This window comes from Pleurodeles waltl, chromosome 9 (genome assembly GCF_031143425.1).
Source record: "Pleurodeles waltl isolate 20211129_DDA chromosome 9, aPleWal1.hap1.20221129, whole genome shotgun sequence".
Lineage (NCBI taxonomy): Eukaryota > Metazoa > Chordata > Amphibia > Caudata > Salamandridae > Pleurodeles > Pleurodeles waltl.
This window is the reverse complement of record NC_090448.1, coordinates 238,365,531-238,382,328: the sequence shown is the minus strand read 5'-3', so window position 1 is coordinate 238,382,328 and position 16,798 is coordinate 238,365,531. Positions and strand designations below refer to the sequence as shown.

The following is a 16,798-nucleotide window of genomic DNA, read 5'->3' as shown; positions in this document are numbered from 1 at the left end:
GGGCATCCACATGCTCAAAAACTGCTCAAACCAGTGGTGGAGTACCTCCGGTCTCAGGGGATTCGTCTAATCATTTATCTCAACTATATCCTCCTGATGGATCAAAGCCATGCCCAACTTCTGTCCAATGCGACCATGACTATTGTGGTCCTCCAGGACTTGGGGTTCGTAATAAACTTACAGAAATTGGACCTCCTACCCTCACAGTCTATGACCTTTCTGGGATTCATCATAGATTCCAACTCAGCCTCTCTCAGCCTTCTGATCTTGAAGATAACCAAGATCAGGAAGGAGTTGACGAAGTTCATAGGGCGTGACAGAATCTCAGTGTGGTGGGACTTCTCTCATCCTCAATTCAAGCCATTTTCCCGGGCCCTCCTCACTACAGGGCTCTTCAATGCCTGAAAGCTCATCACATCCAACGCGGAGTAACCTATTCCAAGTTGATAACTCTTCCCCAAGAGGCAAGAACGGAGCTCCAATAGTGGCTGGACCACATGGAGGCTTGGAACGGCAGAGCGATTTTTGGATTCTCACCGGATATGATAATAGACTCAGACGCCAGCCGTCAGGGATGGGGAGCCCAGTGTGGGGACGTCTCGTTCGGTGGACATTGGACCCCACAAGAACTCAACCTACACATCAATTGTCTGGAGCTCCTGGCGGGATCTTTTGCGGGCAGGCCTCTGACACGAGAAACGGTCTCTTTCTGTGTCCTTCTGAAGATGGACAATATGTCCGAAGTACAATACATAAATCGCCTAAGGGGCACTCGCTCAAGTGCCCTAGCGGAATTGACAAAGTATTTCTGTCACTTTTGCCTTCAACATCAGATATCAATGACAGCAGAGTACCTCCCGGGCTCCCAGAATGCACTGGCAAGGAAATTTTCAATTAGTCGGATGGTAATCAGGGGGCATCTCTAAGATGCCCTCTGGGTGTATTTTACAATAAAGTGCACACTGGCATCAGTGTGCATTTATTGTGCTGAGAAGTTTGATACCAAACTTCCCAGTTTTCAGTGTAGCCATTATGGAACTGTGGAGTTCGTGTTTGACAAACTCCCAGACCATATACTCTTATGGCTACCCTGCACTTACAATGTCTAAGGTTTTGCTTAGACACTGTAGGGGCATAGTGTTCATGCACATATGCCCTCACCTGTGGTATTGCGCACCCTGCCTTAGCGCTGAAAGGCCTGCTAGAGGGGTGACTTACCTATGCCACAGGCAGTGTGAGGTTGGCATGGCACCTGAGGGGAGTGCCATGTCGACTTAATCATTTTCTCCTCACCAGCACACACAAGCTGGGAGGCAGTGTGCATGTGCTGAGTGAGGGGTTCCCAGGGTAGCATAAGACATGCTGCAGCCCTTAGAGACATTCCTTGGCATCAGGGCCCTTGGTACCAGGGGTACCAGTTACAAGGGACTTATCTGAGTGCCAGGGATGTGCCAATTGTGAAAGCAAAAGTACAGTTTAGGGAAAGAACACTGGTGCTGGGGCCTGGTTAGCAGGGTCCTAGCACACTTTCAATCAAATCTTAGCATCAGCAAAGGCAAAAAGTTAGGGGGTAACCATGCCAAGGAGGCATTTCCTTACAGTGAGTGCATACGTTTCTAAGCAAATCTGTGAGTGAGTGCACGAGTCTCTGAGTGGATCTGTGAGTAAATGTGTGAGCCTAAGTGGGTGCATGATTGTCTGAGCGGGTCTTTGAGTGGGTGCGTGAATGTGAGTGGGTCTCCTGCTCACTGAATTTGGTTAAGTACCTTTTTTGTTTTAGATAAGAAATACAAATGAAACACACTGTGGTATAAAGCACATAGCAGATGTACAAATTAAAATATGCTATTTAATGCCAATGATGAGGGAGGAAACAGGCATCATTAGCTAATTGAGACTTTTCCTATTTTGCCTACACTCAACAAAGGTAATAAATATACACTAAACAGTCAGATGTGCAGGTGTAATATGATGTTCAGTCACCTCGACGATATATATACATTTCTTCTAATTCTTTCAATACTTGCAGATCCATGGTTAATTAACTCTACTGGTGGTGCTTGGTCCTTCCTTTCGCATGATCATCTAATTGTGTCAGTGAGTACATTGCTACCACTCAAAATATAACTGAGATGAATAGCCATGAAAAATGTAGGTGAGTAAATGTCAATTCAGTCCTTCTCTAACAGACAACAAATTGAACTTGGTATTGGGGGATCCAAAGTATGGATGAGAATAAGTAACATTCATTGATGTTCGGTATTTTTGGTTTCTTCATGGTATCTCCATAGTTTATAAAATATGAGGACTAGGATGGAGAGGATCAGGCTGTTATGGGAAAACAGTACGTATTGAGTCATCAACAGTCTTACCTTCATCAAAGCTTTCCTCTCTGCTACAAAACATGAGTCTTGGAGATGCTCACAAAGGACCTCTACCAGGTTCATAGAACAAGGTGAAACTTACCAAACTCCACTTTTATACCTTTGTAAGCTGACCCCCACCCTCCCCAGAAAGGAATGCTGTCACAAGAGTCAAGCTACAGCCAGTCTCTCTACAAATCCTTTGACCCTATTGTGGCCAGACAGCAAGGGAGGCTTGACGGCAGGTCTTGACAGGAAAGTATCCTCAATGGGCAGCATTACATTCCTGGCACCAAATGAAGAAGTTCACACTCCCCCCTCAATGTTGTGCTTGGTTTGCGATACATAAATACAAATACCAAGAGGGTGTGTGTAAAAACATATGACAGAGGCATTTCAATAATATTACTGAAGATTTGTTGCCTCTATTTCTTCCAATAGAGAAACATCAAACTGAGCTCTGTAGCTGGCAGACAGTAAGGGGAAGTTCATTTAAATCAAATGTCATGCTTTGATGTCGATTCCAGCAGATGGGTTTGTATTCCTCCACCCAAGTAGGACAAATTCAAGGGGCACACACTGCAAAATACCATCTTAGAGTCATAGAGCCCTTGCATGTCAATATTCATCAAAACATTACCTTAACCATTGCTGCTTCTAGAGAACAGTCTGGCATTCCTGGTTTGTCCATCATCCCTGCAGTGAGATAGGCCATACTCTCCATTACATATGCTTTCTGAGCCATCAAGGCAAATTTTTCCTGCCAAAAAGAGTAAGACAAATATATATATATATATATATATATATATAAACCCCCACATAAACCTTACAGGGACAAAAGACAAATAAGATGTGAAATGCAGAAGGAGGTGATCTCAGATAGCCACTCATCTCAAAGTAAATAATCAGAAATAGTACAAATTTGCACAATCACACAAAAACTTGCAAGTGTTTTATTTACCTTTTACATTAATATTCTATCTATTAAGAACAATACACTCACAATAAAGAAAACCATACCGTGCATGTGCTTTATTTACTTACACAGATCTATTGCCAAAGATAAGCAGACACAATACTCGGTATAGATCAGTCACTGTAATGTTTCTTAGTCCTTAATCTCACTACCACCCCCATCTTATCTGGTGCCAGAGGGTAACAATACACAGGATAACAGGACAATGTTGGCCTTCATTAAAAAAGATACATGTTTGAGTAAGAGCAGAACATATCATATGGCTGCCTACCATAACATCAAATGGGACGTGGTGAAAGAAAGCCATTGAAACTGCTTTGACCCATGCACATTGGCATATTTGCTAATGCAGGTATCCCCTTAATGTTGTTATCACCTCAATACAGTTTTATTTAAGTTTACTAAGATAAACATGTCCAGATTTAAGACAACTAGCAATTAATCAAATGAATAACCAAACAATGAAATACATCTAATAACAATGAAAGTCATAAAAAGGAATAAACCTTAAGATGTAATTTGTTTAAAAAAGTGCTAAAGGCAGGGAAGTAGTCAAGGCTGAACACAAAGATCCGTGTCTACTGAGCTCCACGCTAGGGGCTCCTGCCAAAGCCCACAATCATGAAAAAATCTGGTAATTTTTAACTGGACTGAAGAAATCAACAGGTAACTGGTCACTACACATCACAGATATAAAAGCAAGAAATGCTCAACTTTGATGCTGGTTTGAGGATGACCACGAAAAGAAGTGTTGTGACTTCCAAGATGGTAGCCGTCACATGATCTAAAATGCCAAGGAACCGATCAAGCTCAGTTCAGGACCTAGAGAAATTATCACAGAGCAGCTGCAGCAGCGCACTAAACCTACCTGCCCTAAAGAATTGGTACACGAAATAAGATGCGCAGAGTGGATTTGGTGAGTTACAGCTATTAGGCCTATTGTGCCTTTAGTTTGCAGCCTGGCGGGTGGAAGGGCAGCTGAGTAATGGGAAAGAGAGAGAACGTATTGAATAATTTCCTAGCTATTGTAACAGGAAGTTTCACTTCTATTAAGGACATGGAGACGAGGATTAGGCTTTTCTTTCTTCACTTTTATTCACCAGCAGCCATTGAAAATAAATGTAACATCCATTAACAATAATGAAAATGTCACTTACCCAGTGTACATCTGTTCGTGGCATCAGTCGCAGTAGATTCGCATGTTTTGCAATAGCTCGCCATCTGGTGTTGGGCCGGAGTGTTACAACTTGTTTTTCTTCGAAGAAGTCTTTCGAGTCACGGGACCGAGTGACTCCTCCTTTTGTCTCCATTGCGCATGGGCGTCGACTCCATCTTCGATTGTTTTTCCCCGCAGAGGGTGAGGTAGGAGTTGAATTGTAGTAATAGTGCCCATGCAATGGAGTGACTAAGTATGCACCTATTTAAGGTTGAGATGATACATATATAAATAGTTGAAGGTAACTTCCCAACTGCTACAGGCTCCCGGGGAGGCGGGTGGGCATATGCGAATCTACTGCGACTGATGCCACGAACAGATGTACACTGGGTAAGTGACATTTTCAGTTCGATGGCATCTGTCGCTGTAGATACGCATGTTTTGCATAGACTAGTAAGCAGTTATCTCCCCAAAAGCGGTGGATCAGCCTGTAGGAGTGGAAGTAGTCTGAAATAATGTTCTTAGTACGGCTTGACCTACTGTGGCTTGTTGTGCGGATAACACGTCTACACAGTAGTGCTTGGTGAATGTGTGAGGCGTAGACCATGTGGCTGCCTTACATATTTCTTGCATTGGGATGTTTCCTAGAAAGGCCATGGTAGCACCTTTCTTTCTGGTTGAGTGTGCCCTTGGTGTAATGGGCAGCTGTCGTTTAGCTTTAAGGTAGCAGATTTGGATGCATTTAACTATCCATCTGGCTATACCTTGTTTTGATATTGGGTTTCCTGCATGAGGTTTTTGGAATGCAATAAATAGTTGTTTAGTCTTTCTGATGTTTTTAGTTCTGTCAATGTAATACATTAATGCTCTTTTGACATCTAATGTATGTAGTGCCCTCTCAGCTACGGAATCTGGCTGTGGGAAGAACACTGGAAGTTCCACTGTTTGATTTAGATGGAACGGTGAAATAACCTTTGGTAAAAATTTAGGATTAGTCCTTAGGACGACCTTATTCTTGTGTAGTTGTATAAAAGGTTCTTGTATTGTAAACGCCTGAATCTCGCTTACTCTTCTTAGGGAAGTAATGGCGATGAGGAATGCAACCTTCCAGGTTAGGAACTGTATTTCGCAGGAGTGCATGGGTTCAAAAGGTGGACCCATAAGTCTAGTTAGGACAACATTTAGGTTCCATGAAGGAACAGGTGGTGTTCTTGGTGGTATAATTCTCCTAAGGCCCTCCATGAATGCTTTAATGACTGGTATCTTATATAGGGAAGTTGAATAGGTAGTCTGCAGGTATGCAGATATTGCTGCAAGGTGTATTTTAATGGAAGAGAAAGCCAGGTTAGATTTTTGTAAGTGAAGCAAGTAACCCACTACATGTTCTGGAGTTGTGTGTAATGGTTGTATTTGATTAATATGGCAGTAGCAAACAAACCTCTTCCATTTACTTGCATAGCAGTGCCTGGTGGATGGCCTTCTGGCTTGTTTTATGACTTCCATACATTCTTGGGTAAGTTGTAAGTGCCCGAATTCTAGGATTTCAGGAGCCAGATTGCTAGATTCAGCGATGCTGGATCTGGGTGTCTGATCTTTTGGTTGTGTTGTGTCAACAGATCTGGCCTGTTGGGCAATTTGATGCAGGGTACTACTGATAGCTCTAGCAGCGTTGTGTACCAGGGTTGTCTTGCCCAAGTTGGTGCTATTAATATGAGTTTGAGTTTGTTTTGACTGAGTTTGTTTACCAGGTAAGGAGGGAGAGGAGGAAAAGCGTAAGCAAATATCCCTGACCAGTTCATCCATAGGGCATTGCCTTGGGACTGTTTGTGTGGGTATCTGGATGCGAAGTTTTGGCATTTCGCGTTCTCCTTTGTCGCAAACAAGTCTATCTGAGGTGTTCCCCAGAGTTTGAAATAAGTGTTCAGAATTTGGGGGTGAATTTACCATTCGTGGACCTGTTGGTGATCTCAAGAGAGATTGTCTGCGAGTTGATTTTGGATCCCTGGTATAAATTGTGCTATTAGGCGAATTTGGTTGTGAATTGCCCAACGCCAAATCTTTTGTGCTAGCAGGCTTAACTGCGTGGAGTGCGTCCCCCCTTGCTTGTTTAGATAATACATTGTTGTCATGTTGTCTGTTTTGACGAGAATGTATTTGTGAACTATTATTGGTTGGAAAGCTTTTAGTGCTTGAAAAACTGCTAGAAGTTCTAGGTGATTTATATGCAGTTTTGTTTGATGTACGTTCCATTGTCCTTGTATGCTGTGTTGATCGAGGTGTGCTCCCCACCCTGTCATGGAAGCATCTGTTGTTATTACGTATTGTGGCACTGGGTCTTGGAAAGGCCGCCCTTTGTTTAAATTTATGTTGTTCCACCACAGAAGCGAGAGGTAAGTTTGGCGGTCTATTAACACCAGATCTAGAAGGTGACCCTGTGCTTGTGACCATTGTGATGCTAGGCACTGTTGTAAGGGCCTCATGTGCAGTCTTGCGTTTGGGACAATGGCTATGCATGAAGACATCATGCCTAGGAGTTGTAGTACCATCTTTGCTTGTATCCTTTGTGTTGGATACGTACGTTGTATGATGGTGTTGAAATTTTGAATTCTTTGTGGACTTGGAGTGGCTACTCCTTTTGATGTGTCTATTATGGCTCCCAGGTATTGTTGTACCTTGCGCGGCAGAATTTTGGATTTTGTGAAATTGACGGTGAACCCTAGTTTGAAGAGGGTTTGTATGATATGATTTGTGTGATTTGAGCACTCTATTAACGAATGGGCCTTGATTAGCCAGTCGTCTAGATATGGGAACACATGTATTTGCTGCCTTCTTATGTGTGCAGCGACTACCGCTAGACATTTGGTAAAGACTCTTGGTGCGGTTGTTAATCCGAAAGGCAGTACCTTGAATTGGTAATGTATTCCCTTGAATACAAACCTTAGGTATTTCCTGTGCGATGGGTGTATTGGTATATGGAAATAAGCATCCTTGAGGTCTAAAGTTGCCATGTAGTCGTGTAGTTTTAGCAATGGCAATACTTCTTGTAGTGTGACCATGTGAAAGTGGTCTGATTTGATGAAAGTGTTCACTACTCTGAGGTCTAGGATTGGTCTCAGCGTTTTGTCCTTCTTTGGTATCAGAAAGTACAGTGAGTAAACTCCTGTGTTTATTTGTGTGTTTGGCACTAATTCGATTGCATTCTTTTGCAATAGTGCCTGCACTTCTATCTCCAGGAGATTGGAATGGTGTGTTGTCAAATTTTGTGCTTTTGGTGGTATGTTTGGAGGGAATTGTAGAAATTCTATGCAATAACCATGTTGGATAATTGCTAGAACCCAAGTGTCTGTAGTGATTTCCTCCCATGCTTTGTAATAATGACTTATTCTTCCCCCCACTGGTGTTGTGTGGAGGGGGTGAGTGACATGTGAGTCCCTGTTTAGTAGTAGGGGTTTTGGGGCTCTGAAACCTTCCTCTATTCCTAGGGAATTGCCCTCCTCTATATTGTCCCCGAAAACCTCCTCTATACTGTCCCTGGTAACTGGACGGTGTTGCTTGTGAGGTGCTGGCTTGTGTGCTCTGACCCCGAAACCCCCCTCGAAAGGGTGTTTTACGGAATGTGCTGTAATTCCCTCTGCTCTGCGGGGAGTAGAGTGCGCCCATGGCTTTGGCAGTATCCGTATCTTTTTTGAGTTTCTCAATCGCTGTGTCCACTTCTGGACCGAACAGTTCTTTTTCGTTAAAAGGCATATTGAGAACTGCTTGTTGAATCTCTGGTTTAAATCCAGACGTTCGGAGCCATGCATGCCTTCTGATAGTTACAGATGTATTAATTGTCCGTGCAGCTGTATCTGCAGCGTCCATGGAGGAGCGGATCTGGTTGTTGGAAATGGTCTGTCCCTCCTCAACCACTTGTTTTGCCCTATTTTGTAAGTCCTTGGGCAGATGTTCAATGAGAAGTTGCATCTCGTCCCAGTGGGCTCTGTCATAGCGCGCAAGTAGTGCCTGGGAGTTCGCGGTGCGCCACTGGTTTGCAGCTTGTGCTGCGACTCTCTTACCAGCTGCATCGAACTTGCGGCTTTCTTTATCTGGGGGTGGTGCATCTCCAGATGTGTGGGAGTTGGCCCTTTTCCTAGCTGCTCCTACAACGACAGAGTCTGGTGGCAGCTGTGTAGTGATGAAAACGGGGTCTGTAGGAGGCGCCTTATACTTTTTTTCCACCCTTGGTGTGATTGCCCTACTTTTGACCGGCTCCTTAAAGATGTCTTTTGCGTGCCGGAGCATACCAGGGAGCATAGGCAGGCTTTGGTATGAGCTGTGGGTGGAGGAGAGTGTGTTGAATAAAAAATCATCCTCGACCTGTTCTGAGTGGAGGCTTACGTTGTGAAATTGTGCTGCTCTAGCCACCACTTGAGAATACGCGGTGCTGTCCTCTGGTGGAGATGGCTTCGTAGGGTATGCCTCCGGACTGTTATCTGACACTGGGGCGTCGTATAGGTCCCATGCGTCTTGATCTTGGTCACCCTGGCTTATGGTGGTGTGAGCTGGGGAGTGTGATGGAGTTTGTGCTGGTGAGACGTTAATCACGGGCGGAGGAGAGGGTGGTGGGGTAACTCTTTTCACCACTTTTGGTTGTGGTGTCTGTTCAGTTTGGAACTCCAAAGCAAAATACAAACGCTGTGGGATAGCGTAACTGTTTGGAACTCCAACCTTCTCTTTCTTCTAATGGGGGGAAGGGTGCTTATTTTTCCTGTCCCCTGCTGTATGAAAATACGCTTTTGCGTATGGTCCACATCAGTTGATTGTAGCTCTTCCTCAAACCTATGCTTTTGCATTTGGGAGGTTAGCGAGTGCTCTTCTGTATAAGAGCCTGAAGCTGGGTCGCTTGCAGTTTGTTTCGGGACCGAAACCCTGTCTGCGTGTTTTTTCGGCTCTGAGGTGACTTTTTTCTTTTTCGGGGCCGAAACCTCTCGGCGTCGATCTTCTTCGGTGCCGCTGTCTCGGCGTCGAGCCGTGTCCACACCGGCATCTCGGTGTTGAGGCTTGTCTCCAGCACTTTCTCGGTCCCGAGAAGGCTGCGTGCCGGTGTCTCGACCGGAGTCGGACGATCTCGGCACTGTTTGGGCCTTTTTCGGTGCCGACGGTCGGTCACCGAATTTATGGGTGGAGCCATGGCCTGATGGCAGTGGCGTCCCCTGGGCCTTGTAAATCTTCCTCTGTGTGGTTTTCGACGTCTTACTCACGGTTTGTGTATCGTCGAATCCTTCGGAGTCCGATTCTTGGATCGAAAAGGATCCCTCCTCTTCTTGTTCCTCGAACTCCCGGTGGGCTGTCGGCGCGGACGCCATTTGAAGTCTTCTGGCTCGATGGTCTCGGAGAGTTTTTCGGGACCGGAACGCACGACAGGCCTCGCAGGTGTCTTCGCTGTGCTCAGGTGACAGGCACAGGTTACAGACCAAGTGTTGGTCTGTATAGGGGTATTTATTGTGGCATTTGGGGCAGAAACGGAACGGGGTCCGTTCCATCGGCGTTCTTCAGCACGCGGTCGGGCCGACCAGGCCCCGACGGGGGATCGAAAAACTACCCCGAAGGGCACCGGAGCTCTTCGATCTTCGATGCGGTGTTGAATCTAACTACGCCGATCCCGAACGCAACAATACCGACAAAAATCTTCCGAAATTAGCTATCTTTCCGTTCCGAAACTCGGAGCGACAGGAACACGTCCGAACCCGATGGCGGAAAAAAAACAATCGAAGATGGAGTCGACGCCCATGCGCAATGGAGACAAAAGGAGGAGTCACTCGGTCCCGTGACTCGAAAGACTTCTTCGAAGAAAAACAACTTGTAACACTCCGGCCCAACACCAGATGGCGAGCTATTGCAAAACATGCGTATCTACAGCGACAGATGCCATCGAACACTTAATTTCACATAAAGCACTGGAAACGACACCAAAAGTTCAACAGGTCAACCAATCCACGATCAGCGCGCCCTTCAAGATCCTCGGTCGACGGTCCTTCAACCTCTTTCTTCCAGCGACCACAGACAAAGCAAGCAAGATTCAGTCTTGTTTACTGGAATCCGTACTTGAGAAACAGAGCAACAAGATAAATGTCTCGACTTGTAAAAGTTATACGTAAACATCATATACCTTTACAATGCCTGGTAAAAGGAAAGATGCATGTAACAACATCAGGATCAATAGCCCGCTAACAACAATCACAACTACTTGTAATTCATGGAATGGTGCAGCAGAAACATAACACTGCATAATATTCTATATAGAGTGGGTAAATAAAAACATATACATTCTGATTCGTGGGGGGGGCAGTCTAATCCTCACCTCCGTGTCCTTAACAGAATTAAAACTTTCTGTTACGATAGCTAGGAAATGTTTCATTCTAGGTCAGGACCGGAGTGAGGATTAGGCTAGTTTAAAGCTTTTCAACAACAAGAAATGACAAGTGTTGTAGTGGTTTAAAACATAGCTTCTTAAATGTAGAGTCTGAAGATCAGTCTCACGCATTTAGAATATCCTCTATAACGGGCTCCCAAGGAAAAAGCCTTAGAGGTCATGGCCCCCCGAACGAATGAGCTCCAAAGGTGAAAACGTCCATGCCAGTCTCCTGCATAGCCCAACAAACCCACCTCCAATTGCAGGGGAGGGAACAGTTTTATGGGGTTTTACAACAGCTATTAGCAGCTGTCTTTTCCCTGGATGATGGAGTTACCTCTGTCATATTCTCATAGATTTTTATTGCCCTGACAGCACAAAACTTCGGGACATCTACAAACACCGGATAGGAAACAACTCTTGAATTGCATTTCGTTCTCCTAGTAATATGAAAAGTCTTCCCTCCGGGGTGAATACTCTAGCTGTTATGTCCAGAGCACTCACATCCAAGACTCAGTGGCAAGACACCAGCCACAGCAGGGTAGCTAGTTTCGCCAACATCTATTACCTGGAAAGATAGTTGTTCAAAGGCCAAGATCTAAAGAGACGTAAGACCTTATTAACGTCCCAAAGAGTAGTATATTTAGGTTTAGGAGGAAAGGACAACCTGAAGCCTCTAAGAGGTGTACATACCAATGGATTTTCTCCTACCGGAGGACCATCCACTGGATAGTGACCCGCCGAGATGGCAAAGCGCAAGATGTTCACCAACATATACACTTAACCTCCTGAGGTCAACAAAGCTAGGCATTTCAAGATATGGACAGTATCTGTCCCCACAGGATCAACTTGTCATTGATGACACCAACCCATCCATCTGGTCCAGGCTGAGCGGTAACGTTTGGTGTTGTCCTCTGACCAGGCCTTGGTGAGCAGAGAAGCAAATTCTGGTGAAATGCCTGGGACATTCCATTGTTCTTGGTAATCTTCCATGCCGTGATATGGAGGGAGCCTTCCAGGCGATAAGTGTTCCCCTGGGAATCCAGGAAGAGATCGGGAAGCCGGGTTAGATTAATTGGAAAATCCCAAGAAAGTTCCATCAAAACTGGAAACCAAACTTAAGACCTCCAGACCTAAGTGACAATCGCCAGGTTCACCGGTTTTCTCTGGACCTGTGTGGATGCTCTCATGATCATGGCAAAAAGGAGAAAGGTATAACCCTTCTCGACTAATTCTGGAGAAACGCGTCCACTGCCACTGCACTGGGATCTGGTCTCCAGCTGCAGTACCGATCCAGTTGATGATCTAGCTGGGAGGCAAATAGATCCATTGTGAAAGGGCCCAATAAGGACCGGATCTTGCTGAACATGAGAGGGTGTAGCTGCCACAGGATGGCATCTTGTCAGTTTTGTGATTGTCAATCTGCTACCTGATTGGAGCTCCCCAGCAGGTGCTCCGCTGTCACTAAAATTTGATGTGCCAGGAAGCAGGACCAAAAACTCCAGGGGAGGTTGGAAAGGGTTTTCGACTGCATCCCTTAGAGGTGGTCGATGTAGCGAACTGCGGCCGCGTCCACTTTGAGGAGGACACTGCATTATGCCTTGTTTTTGGTCTAACATTTCACAGCAAAAGAACCAGCCATCAAGTTGAGGCAATTGTCGAGAAGGGATTGCTTCGCGGAAGACCATTTTCTTCCAGTGGAAAATTCCCAGCATTGGGATCCTGAACCCAACCCACAGGCGTTGGATTTTATCACCAGGTCGGGCAGAGAGCCAAATATGGCCCTGTCATTCCAGACTTCCATATGGGAAATCCACCAATACAATTCATCCTTGGCCTTGTCGGAGAGGGGAACGGACTGCGAGTAGGTGAGGCCTCAATGTAGATGGGCGGTCTTGAGCTGTTCTGAGGCGCAATAGTGTAGGGGGCCTGGAAATATGGCCTGTATGGACAAGGACAGAAGACTCACAATCCGGGTGAGGTGCCGGAATGAGGTGGTGGGCCTGGCCAGGTTATGTCAGAAATCAGGCCAGATTTTGGCGAGCTTCTGAGACAGAAGACTCAATGTTGCTTTGACGGAATTTCCCATGAAGCCTAGGAATTGCAAGGTTTGGGGTGGCCCCAGGGAGGACTTTGCCTTGTTGACCATAAAGTCCATCAACTCCAGAAGATTGATGGTCATCTGGAGGTGGTTTGACAATCGGGTTGGATATTGGTCCATAAGGAGGATATCATCTAGGAAGACAATGAGCCGAACACCTTGGGATCGCAGCTGTTTAACCCCCAGTTTCCATATCTTGGTGAAACACCGATGGGCAGAAGACAGACCGAAAGGAAGTGAAATCGAAGATCTGCAACCACCACTGAAACTTAAGGAAACGTCTGGGAGGAGGAAAGACGGGTGCAGTAAGGTAGGCGTCCTTCAAATATAGGTGCACCATCAAGTCGTTTGGTTGGAGTAGATATGGAGAAGGTGGATGCCCTTCATTCTGAAGTGGTGAAAGACTAGTCTCTCGTAGGACTCACTCAGGTTGATCATGGGGCGTAGACCCCCATCCCTCTCTTCCACCAAGAAGAGATTGCTGAGAAAACCAAAGGGATGTAGTTGCGACTGGATGATTGCTCCTTTCCCTAGAAGCCGAGTAATTTCCAAGTCCACCAGAGCTGTTTGGGCTGGGAAAATAAATAAATAAATCAAGGGATTTGGTCTCTGTGAGATAAGGGTGCCGGATGACTTGGTGTCTTCGACCATGTCGAGGATTTTCGATAGGAGCCCTACAATATCTAATAGTTTATCCTGACAGCGCCAGGATAGATCTATGCTTTAGGAACCCACACGAAGTTGGGCAAGATGGTGGCCATTCTGGCATCGCCCAAGACTTTTGCAGATTTCTTTATCCAGGGGTTAACGTAGCCAGCCTGCTACATAAGAAACCACTTTAGGTGCCCGGGTCCATTCTGTGGAACGTGGGTATATTAAATCGTCTGATTTCAGCATTTCAGAGTCCGGCGCTCGAGGGGCGTCATCCTGTTTGGGGTCACTTGAAGGAGCGGGGTTTTCACCCGAAGGCCACCAAGGCCTATTGGGTTCGCCATCGCCATTTGAGGCATTTTGGGACTCATCCTCCTCCAGAGGGTCTGGAGAAAGGGAAAATGAGGGGCTCCCAGAGGTAACAGGTAGGGGAGAGGCAGGGCGAGGATCATGGGAGCCTGTGAAAGCCTCTTTAAGGCGGGCAAAGGTATTGAGATCAACCCTCTACATCGCCTTCACATTTGCGTTTGCCATCTGCATTGGGGAGGGCTGCCCTGGAGGTAAGGGGGCCAGAGGCCCAGAAGTGTCTTCCCTCAGAGCGAGGGGCTATTGGCCCAGAAAGGCTACCTGGAGAACTTTCTTCTTCAAGGGCGCCAGCAATTGGGACACTAGTATAAATATAGATTTAGCCATAAAATGGCACAAATTCTCATCAATTGAGGGGTAAGTAAGTTATTATTCCTCCACATCTTCATTAGGTTCCCACGTGGCTATATCACAGGTGAAATACAGACCGAGAGCAAGAGGGAAGAAAGTGAACTGGGGAAGCCCAGTAAATTTTAGTTTTAGTACTATAGTTCGGTAGGATTGGCCAACTAATAGGAGAAAAAGGCCTGGGGCACCAAACTCCCTTCTAATTTTCAATAGAGATCAATACCAACAGCATATGTATGCAGCCTGGGTCTTGACCCAAAGGTTGTTGCGCTATGCCAGTGTCCTACCCATAAAGGTGTTAAGACTATAGGTCGGGTTCATACACCAGCAGATTTCAACCACAATAATCAAGGGTTAATGACCGCTCCTGTAGCGAGGGAAAAGTTCTCTTTTGCCACTAAAGCCAAAGTCAATGACAGCTCCCGGAAGATAAGGAGGTAAGCTGCACTGAAGATCAGAAATTTGCAGAGCCTTCTACTGGTCGTAAGACCTGCCACGGTGAGCCCACACACAGAGAATGACAGTGGCCACGAAGGTGGGGAGAACGCTCCAGAGGCTGTGCTATGAAGAAAAAAAAAAGCAGTTAAGGAAATACTAATAACTTCATTCAATCAGCAGGCATAAAGGCACAACTGTTAAATATGCACAAACTAATGGCAAATAGTGTACAATCACACAGTCGGAAAAACAGAGTGAAATCACTTAACCATGGCTGCTGGAGTAGCGAAGAAGGAGGGTGAAGGAGCGTCAACAGAGGATGATGAAGGGCGCGCTGATCAGTGATTGGTTGACCTGTTGAATTTTTGATGCCATTTCCAATGCTTCAGGGTAAATAAATGTTATTGTTAACGTGTGTTACAATTGTTTTCAATGGCTGCTGAAGAGAGAAAAGCCTTATCCTCACCACCATACTCCAAGCCGGGTCAAGATCCATGGGTCAAAAGGGAGAGAAACCTGCCACACCTGAGATATTTTACATGCCACAAGGCACACCCTCAATAATCACAGGGCCAAACAGTTCTATAACTTAATAAATCATCAGAGAGCAGAGCTCTGACTCTAATACAGCATTAAAGGAATAAATTGAATGCTGGACAGGGGAAAATTAAAACAAATTCCCCAGTAAGACGAAGCAAAAGGCACAATGAGGTGCACACATAAGTTTAGTGGCTACAATTATGAACAGGGAATTTGGTTTATCAGCCTAGCAGCTCGATTTCCACCTGTGGCTGTGAACACACAAAGCTTTCAATTTTGTCCTCAACACATACTCCTGGGCCAAAAAGTGAATTTGTCTCCTTTGAGGAGCGTGGGGGGCGGAAGGGGAGGTGAATCATCAGAGGCCCAGGACTTTCAGGCTCCAGTTTCAAAAGGAGACTTGTAGATTCTCCTCTCTGAATTTAGAGAAGACATTATCCTTTTGTGCCAAGCTTTCAATAAAACCTTATCAGATTTAGATCATACATTACAAACATGGAAAAGATGAACAGGGCCTTTGGATGAACGCTTTAGAACAACAGTATCGAGTCTTGGAGAAAAAGCTTGATGATGCTTAAAAACACTCAAGATCTAATTATGTTCGCATTCATTGCATCTCTAAAGAGGTTACAGCTTTCAACCAGGAGTCGCATATGCAGGCCCTGTGTGCCCAACTTCTGCAATTACATGAATGTAAATCAACCCAACAGGGTCAAACACACAGAATGTACTCACCATTCCAACAGCAGAACAATCCCTCACCAAATGTTCTTACCAGGGTTCATTACTATCAAGAAAAGGAAAAGATTCTCCTTGAGGCTTGCAAAAAAAGAACCCCAACTTTTTAGGGCAACATGATCACACTCTTTCAAGATGGCTTAGAATATACGCTGGCTAATCAAAAGGACTTCAAAGAAAACACATCCCATCTTCAGAAGTAGAAAATTCCAAAACTGATGGAGCTTTCCCGCCCCCTTTTTTTTTTTCCTTCAATCATCAACGGAAAATATCAGGCCATACAGGAAGTACAAGAAGAGTAAATGGTCTTGGACCTGACGACTACAGCTTCCTCGCAACATTACAGACCTCTCCACTCTAGACATGACGAGAAGTACAGGGTGTCTACACTATTTAAATCCGCTCATAAGAAGCAAGCAACTTTGGCACCAACTTGAACAAAAGAGTCGCCCTTTACCATCAGAAGAAGATTAGCATGCCTAAGACATCTTATTGCAGCAAGTAACATTATCAAGCTTCTTGAAGTAACTATCAATAAGTGATGCTAATTCTATTTTTTCTGGAGTTCACTGGCGGCGGAGGGAGATAGGGCAAAGCTAGCCCCGGTTTCTACCTTCAGACTCTAATTTACAATGCCGTTTTAGTGCTTGTTTTGACACTGCAGTTGTAGCGCCATTTGTTACTCGTTAACCTTATGCTATCATTAGTTGTCTTTGTTTTGGTTATGTTA

The 16,798-nt window shown here is 45.3% G+C and overlaps 1 protein-coding gene across 1 annotated transcript in view; it reads right to left on the bottom strand.

Annotated features, from left to right (window-relative positions):
* ACAD9 (acyl-CoA dehydrogenase family member 9) overlaps nt 1–16,798 on the bottom strand; it is a 386,804-nt gene that overhangs the window by 169,231 nt on the left and 200,775 nt on the right. Inside the window, exon 11 of the mRNA XM_069206630.1 lies at nt 3,004–3,123. Within this exon, the coding sequence (XP_069062731.1) occupies nt 3,004–3,123 (120 nt within the window). The remainder of the gene's footprint in view (nt 1–3,003; nt 3,124–16,798) is intronic.